General features: G+C 49.1%; 1 protein-coding gene across 1 annotated transcript; it reads left to right on the top strand.

Annotated features, from left to right (window-relative positions):
* The first annotated feature begins 861 nt into the window (after positions 1-861).
* LOC144671585 (fish-egg lectin-like) lies at positions 862-8,903 on the top strand. Its single transcript, XM_078533544.1, has 4 exons — positions 862-945; positions 5,313-5,540; positions 6,517-6,856; positions 8,649-8,903. Exons 1-4 carry the CDS (start codon positions 897-899, stop codon positions 8,788-8,790), a joined length of 759 nt encoding a protein of 252 aa, XP_078389670.1. The 5' UTR covers positions 862-896; the 3' UTR covers positions 8,791-8,903.

The raw sequence follows: 8,903 nt of genomic DNA on the forward strand, positions 1-8,903 counted from the left end.
AAGGTGAGGGGCAGGAGGTTTAGGGGGGGGATGTGAGGAAAAACAGTTTTACCCAGAGGGCGGTGAGGGTCTGGAATGCACTGCCTGGGAGGGTGGTGGAGGCAGGTTGCCTCACATCCTTTAAAAAGTACCTGGATGAGCATTTGGCACGTCATAACGTTCAAGGCTATGGGCCAAGTGCTGGTAAATGGGGTTAGGTAGGTAGGTCAGGTGTTTCTCACCTGTCGGTGCAGACTCGATGGGCCGAAGGGCCTCTTCTGCCCTGTGTGATTCTGTGATTCTATATTCTGATTGATGCAGATTCTTGCAAGACAGTCAGACTCATGCTCCTGGCCTGGAGTGACTGAACAGCTGCCTGAGTGCCTTTTAAATATGGCGCCCAGGCCCTTCGACCACCCCCCCCCACGAGGTAACAGCGTGCCCACCCCAGGACAGAATATTCCACTCATGCTTTCAATCCCAGACTTATTAATTGAATTTAAATTCTGATTTGAACCCGTGTGCCCAGAGCCATTGGCCTGGGCTCCTGAATCACTAACCCAGTGACATGAACCACTGGACCACCATCTCCCCACCACTACTGGGCCATGTCCACATTCCCTTCCCTGTCGCTCCTGATCGGTGGTGACCAGGAACATTAAGAATCCGTTCTGGGCCCCTGTTAGAACCGCGTCTCTCTCAATGTAAACCCATAAGTGCAAAGTCTTTCTCTGCGTTTGTGACGTGGGGAATTTTGTAAGTTGAGATATTGTAACAGCCCCTGAAGCTGTTGGGAGTTTCGCAAGTCGCAAAGCCATTAGGGATTTGTAATCCAGCACCACTTCCCAATAAGTAAAGCTGCTGCCTTGTGTTGGGACCCTGCAGGATAGTCACTGACTGTAACACGCCACAAGACAATGAGAGCCTGCATCTTCCTGTTGCTGCTCCTCACTGGAGCCTCTTGGGGTGAGTTTGACACCTTAAACATGGAGTTCTGTTCATGTTCAGGGGCTGCAATGTTAACTTGTGAACCTAGTGTTCAGGGTAAGACATCCCCTGAATCCCAGATGCCCTCAATGCTTATTTTTTTACTGTACCTGCTGGAACAAGTGTCTGCAAAGCTTTCTCCACATGTCCTCCTTCTCAGGGTCATTCGTTTAGTGCCTCTGGTTTGCTGTCTCTCACTCATGGTGTCTCACTCACTGTTTCTCGCTCACTGTTTCTCATTTTCTCTCTCTGTCCTTTACTCACTGTCGCTCTCACTCACTGTCTCACTCACCCTCTATGTTTCTCACTCATACTCTTTCATTCACTCTCCCGTGTCTCAAACAAGCTCTCTCAATCAATTTCGCTCTCTCTGTCTCTAACTCACTCTGTGTCACACTCATTCACTCTCTCTCACTTTCTCACGCTCTCATTCACTCTCACTCGCTCGCTCACTCATTCTCTCTCACCCTCTCTCACTTTCTCACCTTCTCTCTCTCACTCACCTTTTCTCTCATTGCCTCACATACTTTCTCACTCTCTTGCCCTCTGTCTCACTCTCTTTCTCTCTCAAACTCTCTCACTTGCTCTCTCTCTCACTCACTCTCACTCATTCTCTCTCTCACTCTGTCTCTCAATTTCTCTCACTCATTCTCTCTCACCATCTCTCACTCACTCAATCTATCTTTCACTCCCTCTCTCTCACCCTCTCTCACTCACTTTCTCACCCTCTCACTCACTCTCCCTCACACTCTCTCACGGTCTCTCACTCACTCTCTCTTTCACCTTCTCTCTCTCATACTTTCTCACTCTCATTTTCACTCTCATCACTCTCTCTCTCACCCCTCTCTCTCTCTTATTCTCTCTCTCACTCACTGTCTCTCAATTTCTCTCATTCATTCTCTCTCACCATCTCTCAACTCACTCAATCTACCTTTCACTCCCTCTCTCTCACTCACTTTCTCACCCTCTGTCTCTCTCCCTCTCACTCACTCTCCCTCACACTCTCTCATGGCCTCTCGCTCACTCTCTCTCTCTCTCTCTCATACTTTCTTACTCACTCTCACTCTCTCTCATTTTCACTCTCACTCACTCTCATCACTCTCTCTCTCTGTCACTCTCTCTCTCACCCCTCTCTCTCTTATTCTCCCTCTCCCTCTCACTCACACTCTGTCTCTCTCAGTTATTCACTCTCTCTCTCACTCTTTCTCTCTCTGTCTCAGACTCTCTCTGTCTCTCACTCCCTCTCTCTCACTCTCCCCCCTGAAAACTCTATATTCTCCTCATTGTTGTATTTGCCTCAGGAATATCTTCCAGCAATTATTGAAGGTGAATGTTGGAGGGAAATGGATTGAGGTATCAGTTATGGCCCCCTTACACCTGACAGACTCTGCCTTTTCTTTGGAACAATTATCCTGGTTGGGTGACCTTTTATTCCTGAAACCTGCTCTGGGACAGATGGTAGTTGGGAACCAAACCCATCACCTTAAGCCATTTTGCTTGAACTTGGTGTCACCTCATGTGAGAGATGCAATTGTGGCTGGAGGCACTCATGGAGGTTTTAATCACACGAGGGTTATGTAAGCTGAAGTCAATGGGAATCAGCGGGAAAACTCCCCGCTGGTTGGAGTCATGCCGAGCACAAAGAAAGATGGTTTGTGGTTGTTGGAGATCAATCATCTCATCTCCAGGACATCACTGCAGGAGTTCCTCAGGGTAGTGTCCTCGGCCCAACCATCTTCAGCTGCTTCATCAATGACCTTCCTTCCATCATAAGGTCAGAAGTGGGGATGTTCGCTGATGGTTGCACAATGTTCAGCACCATTCGCGATTCCTCAGATACTGAAGCAGTCCATGTCCAAATGCAGCAAGACCTGGACAATACCCAGGCTTGGGCTGACAAGTAGCATTCACACCAAACAAGTGCCAGGCAATGCCCATCTCCAACAAGAGAGGGTCTAAGCATCACCCCTTAAGATTCAATGGCATTACCATCACCAAATCTCCCACTATTAACATCCTGGGGGTTACCATTGACCAGAAACTGAACTGGAATAGCTATATAAAGACTGTGGCTACAAGAGCAGGTCAGAGGCTGGGAATCGTGCGGTGAGTAACTCACCTCCTGACTCCCCAAAGCCTGTCCACCATCTACAAGGTACAAGTCAGGAGTGTGATGGAATATTCTCCACTTGCCTGGATGAGTGCAGCTCCCACAACACTCAAGAAGTTCGACACCATCCAGGACAAAGCAGCCCCGCTTGATTGGCACCCCATCCACAAACATTCACTCCCTCCACCACCGACGCACAGTTGCAACAGTGTGTACCATCTACAAGATGCACTGCAGCAACTCGCTAAAGCTCCTTAGACAGCACCTTCCAAACCCACAACTGCTAACATCTAGAAGGACAAGGGCAGCAGACACATGGGAACACCATCACCTGGAAGTTCCCCTCCAAGTCACTCACCATCCTGACTTGGAAATCTATCGGCCGTTCCTTCACTGTCGCTGGGTCAAAATCCTGGAACTCCCTCCCTAACAGCACTGTGGGTGTACCTACACCACAGGGACTGCAGCAGTTCAAGAAGGCATGTCACCACCACCTTCTCAAGGGGCAATTAGGGACGGGCAATAAATGCTGGGCCCAGCCACATTCTGTCAATGAGTTAAAAATAAATAAATAAAAGCAATTAAAAGTCTTTGCAAGATTAAAAACTGCTTAAAAAGAAATATTCACCTCAACACTCCAAGGTTTCTGGGACTCTTGGGGTACGTGTTGTGCTGCTGACATTAAAGGGACACGGCATTGGTGTTTCTGCACTTTGTCACTACCCCTCATGTCTCTCTGCACTAATGGCTGTGTTCTGCAAAACAGGGCAAAAAGTCCATAAGGCTTGAACATAAAAAGATGAAGTCACGGTTTCAATCAGGGTCAGCAGTGTAGGCGTCAGACTTGCCGCTGACTGGAAAATCTGACCCTGTTTTTTAAAAATTCCCGTGTTATTTTTCTCTTGTGCGTTTTCGCTCACAGCCGTGTTCCAGACGCCAATCTCCAATTCCTGGGGACTCCATGGCCTGGAGGGTTGGCAACCCCACCTCCCATGGAAAGACCTGGACTTTCCTTAGGAACACAGGAACAGGAGGAGGCCATTCACCCCCTCGAGCCTGTCCGCCGTTCGATGAGATCATGGCTGATCTGCGGCCTAACTCCAGCTTTGTCCCATGTCCCTTCATCCCCGTGTCTAACAAAAACCTCCCGGTCTCAGATGAAAACTTAACTATTGACCCAGCCTCAGTTGCCATCGGTGGAAGAGAGTTCCAGATTTGCACCACCCCTTGGGCGTTTACATTAGGCTACATAGGAGATATGGCACAGAAAAAGGCCATTCAGCCCAACCAGTCCATACTCCACTCAAGCCTCTTCCTATCCTTTCTCATCTAAATTTTTGATCGTAGCCCTCTATTCCCTTCTCCCTCATGTGCTTATCGATCTTCCCCTCAAACACGTCTGGACTAGTCACTTCCTGATTTCACCCCTGGAAAGTCTGGCTCTAAATTTTCGACTATGTCCCTCAGGCCCCACAAGCAGCGGAAATATTTTTCCCAATCTACCCTATCAGTTGCGTTTAATGTCTTGAAAACTTCAAACAATTCACCCCTCAATCCTCTAAACTCTAGGAAAGTAGAAGGAAACAGGGCTATTCTCAGGAGTGAGGGGCTTGACTTATGAAGAAAGGTGGAGAAGGTTGGGCCTGTACCCATTGGAGTTTAGAAGAATGAGAGGAGACTTTATTGAAACAGATAAGATCCTGAGGGGATTTGATAGGGTGGGATAACAGGAGGATGTTCCCACTTATAGGACCAGTCTGAACCAGGGGACACAGTTTAAGAATAAGAGGCCGACCATTTAAGATGGAGGTGAGGAGAATTTTTTCTCTCTCAGAGGGTTGTTAGTTTGTGGAATTCTCTCCCCCTGAAAGCAGTGGGGGCTGGGTCATTGAATTTATTCGAGGCGGAGTTGGACAGATTTTTCATTGACAAGGGGGGGGTCAAGGGATATAGTGGGGGTGGAGGGGGAGGGGTGCAAGATGGCAAAGTGGACCAGATCAGCCCTGATCTGATTGAATGACAGAGTTGGCTCGAAGGGCTGAATGGCCTACTCCTTACCCAAGTCCTACGTTCCTATGGAATACAAAATAGTTTGTGTAACCCGTTCAAGGTGATGTGTAATCCATTATCTGCTTGGAATCATTCTCTGTCATGGTGAAGCGTGGGCTTTAACAAGTGACGTCTCTTGTTCTCTCTCTCTCTCTCTCTCTCTCTCTCACTTTATCTTCCTTTTCAGCTCTTGTCTGCAAGCAGATCGGCGGGCACATGAAACAAATCGACGCCAGCAATGGTCAGGTGTATGCGGTGGATTTCCGTGGCAACGTGTTCACCAGAAGGGGTGAATCCTGGGCCAGAGTGCCAGGGAACCTTGCCCACGTCACCGTGGGTGCGGCTGGAGTCTGGGGAGCTGGCAAGGACCAAAAAGTTTATCGATTGGTTGACGGGTCCTGGGCTATATTGGCAGGTAAGAGCTCTTAGACTCCTGTAAAGCTGCTGAGCTCATTAATAATTGACTTGCATATCTCGAGGGCCCTTTGCGTCATCTTGGTTGCAGGGCACTTTGAGAGATTGACCTGTGGCTTTGAAGATCTGTTCGAAATTCCCCAATTCTCGTCATATATCTCATTTGTATGTTTGTGGGAGCACAAATTGGCTACCACCTTTCCTGCATCACAACAAGTGACTGCATTTCAACAGCGCTTAATTGACTGTAAAATGCTTTGGGATGTGTAAGGTGCCATATAAATGCATTGTTCTTTTTTTTTCCCGGCCTTCCTTGAGTGAAAGGACATCGCAGCCGTCAAAGGGCTAGTCGCTGTTATAATCATAAAAATGTGTGCTGCACATCAAGGCATCACCAGTCCCAGCCATAATTTGCATCATGTAACTATCCTCCACTCACTGCATTTTGCTGGAGAAATCACCCTGCTTCAATTCGGAAGTTTTGCTGTAGTTTCGGTCATGGGCTCTATTTGCTGTAGCTCATAGAGACTCTTTACAAATAGACCCTGCAGACATTTTGCTCCAATGGTGCTGTTTAAATAGACTCTGGATTCTGTTTGTTGGAATGCACTATTTAAGTAGACAGTAGATTATTTCTTGTCATGCACTGTTTAAATAGACTGTTTGCTGTGCTGTGTTGTTTAAATAGACATTGTAGACTGTTTGTTGTGCTGTGCGGATGAAATAGACTTGTATATTGTTTGCTATGCTGTGGTGGTTAAATAGACTCTGTAGACTGTTTGCTGTGCTATCTAAATAGACACTGCAGACTGTTTTCTGGATCACACTGTTTAAATTGACTCTAATTGTATACTAGACTCTGTTTTCTGTAAAAATGGACTGTTTGTGAGTTCCACCCCCACCTTCAACTCACTCATGTGGCATCATGACGTCAATAGAGTGCAATCCTCTCATCCAGATGTGCTCCCTCCTGACAGGACTGCTGATGCAAGTCGATGCTGGTGGGGATCAGATTGTGGCCGGAGTTGACAGACACAACAATATATTTTGCTCCAACAAGGATGCCACAGTCTCAGCAGCCAGCTTTTCCACCCCAGCTTACAGTCAAATCCAGGGTAAGTTGCGGTATTACTCCTGTGGACCCCAGGCTTGCTGGGGCGTCAACGCTGGGGGCTACATCTACTGCCGATTGCACGTCCACCCGAAGGCCTGCATTGGATCGCATTGGCAGAGGGTGTCTGGTAAATTATTGATGGTTGAGGTTGGAACGGATGGCACTGTCTATGGAATAGGACGCTCTGGGGCGATCTTTCGCAGGTATGGTACACGGGCAAAGAGGTCATGGCTAAAACCGGTTACTCCATTCCAAAACTAAACATGTAAGGAGATATTTCTTCCCCCCTTGTTCAGAGAATCATAGAAATGGCCAATCATTTGTAGAATGGAAGGAGGCCATTCGGTCCATCGTGTTGTCTCCTAGCCATCCAGCCTAATCCCACTTTCCTGCATTTGGTCTGCAGCCCCTGTAGATTACAACACTTCAAGTTCATATCCAAGTACTTTCAGGCAGTGAGTTGCAGATCCTCACCACACTCGGTGTGAAAATATTTCCTTGAATTTCCTACCACCTCTTATCTGAAATCAAAGCCCCCTGATTATGGGCCCCTCATCCAAGAGGAACAGTGCCTTCACATCCATTCTATCTGGACCCCTCATAGTTTTAAACTCTTCAGCTAATGCTCCCCCAAGGCAAAGTGCTGAGGGAGTGCTGCACTGTCAGAGGGTCAGTACTGAGGGAGTGCTGCGCTCTTGGGGGGTCAGTATTGAGGGAGTGCTGCGCTGTCAGGGGGTCGGTACTGAGGGAGCGCTGCACTGTCGGAGGGTCAGTACTGAGGGAGTGCTGCACTGTCGGAGGGTCAGTACTGAGGGAGTGCTGCACTGTCGGAGGGTCAGTACTGAGGGAGTGCTGCACTGTCGGAGGGTCAGTGCTGAGGGAGTGCTGCACTGTCGGAGGGTCAGTACTGAGGGAGTGCTGCACTGTCGGAGGGTCAGTACTGAGGGAGTGCTGCACTGTCGGAGGGGCAGTAGTGAGGGAGTGCTGTACTGTCAGAGGGTCAGTGCTGAGGGAGCACCGCACTGTCTGAGGGGCAGTACTGAGGGAGTGCTGCGCTCTTGGGGGGTCAGTATTGAGGGAGTGCTGCGCTGTCAGGGGGTCGGTACTGAGGGAGCGCTGCACTGTCAGGGTCAGTACTGAGGGAGTGCTGCACTGTCGGAGGGTCAGTACTGAGGGAGTGCTGCACTGTCGGAGGGTCAGTACTGAGCGAGTGCTGCACTGTTGGAGGGTCAGTGCTGAGGGAGTGCCGCACTGTCGGAGGGTCAGTACTGAAGCAGTGCTGTACTGTTGGAGGGTCAGTACTGAGGGAGTGCTGCACTGTCAGAGGGTCAGTACTGAGGGAGTGCTGCGCTGTCAGAGGGTTAGTACTGAGGGAGTGCTGCACTGTCAGAGGGTCAGTACTGAGGGAGTGCTGCACTGTCAGAGGGTCAGTACTGAGGGAGTGCTGCACTGTCAGAGGGTCAGTACTGAGGGAGTGCTGCACTGTCAGAGGGTCAGTACTGAGGGAGTGCTGCACTGTCAGAGGGTCAGTATTGAGGGAGTGCTGCACTGCCGGAGGATCTGTACTGGGAGGGTGCCGCCTTGTCTTCCTGATTGGGCGATAAACCGAAGTCCATCCGCCTCTCAGATTGATGTAAAACATCCCACAGCCACGACTGTGAAGAGCAGAGAGGCATTCATCCCGGTAAACTGCAGAAAATATTCACCCCGGAATCACTATCACCAAAAAACAGACCTGCTGGTTGCAAATTTCATTGCTTTTTGCGGGATCTTGCTCTGTATAAATTAGCCACCACGTTTCCCGACATTACATTAGGGGCTTCTGTCAAGTTGTAAAGCGTTTTGCGACATCTTGAGTGAACGGCGCTATGGAAAGGCAACTTCTTTCCTTTGAAACTCTTGGCCCTGACTCCCCGTGTGCAATGCCATGGGAGGCTGGCTAAGGGGCAAGGGAATTATTTGTGATGGTGAAACTCTTGTGCCTTTATTCTGCAGGGTTGGGATCTCTAAAAAGAAACCCGAAGGGACAAGATGGGTCCTCCTTCACTTCTTGGGCAGAAGGTTCCGGCACGTTTCGGCCGATCTCGGAACTCTCTGGCTGGTCGAGACCGATGGCAACGTCGTTCGTTGCCAGTGAAGTCGTGAGAGCGGCACCAGCACGGAGAAAACCATTTGACAGAATATTGCAGTTTTGTGAAGGAGAAGTTCCCTCTATCTGTCTATGTCTCTGTCTCTGCTGGATTTTGAATT

The sequence above is a fragment of the Cetorhinus maximus genome, chromosome 33 (assembly GCF_964194155.1).
Source record: "Cetorhinus maximus chromosome 33, sCetMax3.hap1.1, whole genome shotgun sequence".
Taxonomy (NCBI): Eukaryota; Metazoa; Chordata; class Chondrichthyes; order Lamniformes; family Cetorhinidae; genus Cetorhinus; species Cetorhinus maximus.

Bases quoted from the DNA above. Each gene is read 5' to 3' on its own strand.
- LOC144671585 (XM_078533544.1), top strand. From the start codon at position 897: ATGAGAGCCTGCATCTTCCTGTTGCTGCTCCTCACTGGAGCCTCTTGG. The intron at 946-5,312 runs GTGAGTTTGACA...CTTCCTTTTCAG, and splicing joins CCTCACTGGAGCCTCTTGGG to CTCTTGTCTGCAAGCAGATC. The intron at 6,857-8,648 runs GTATGGTACACG...TTTATTCTGCAG, and splicing joins TCTGGGGCGATCTTTCGCAG to GGTTGGGATCTCTAAAAAGA.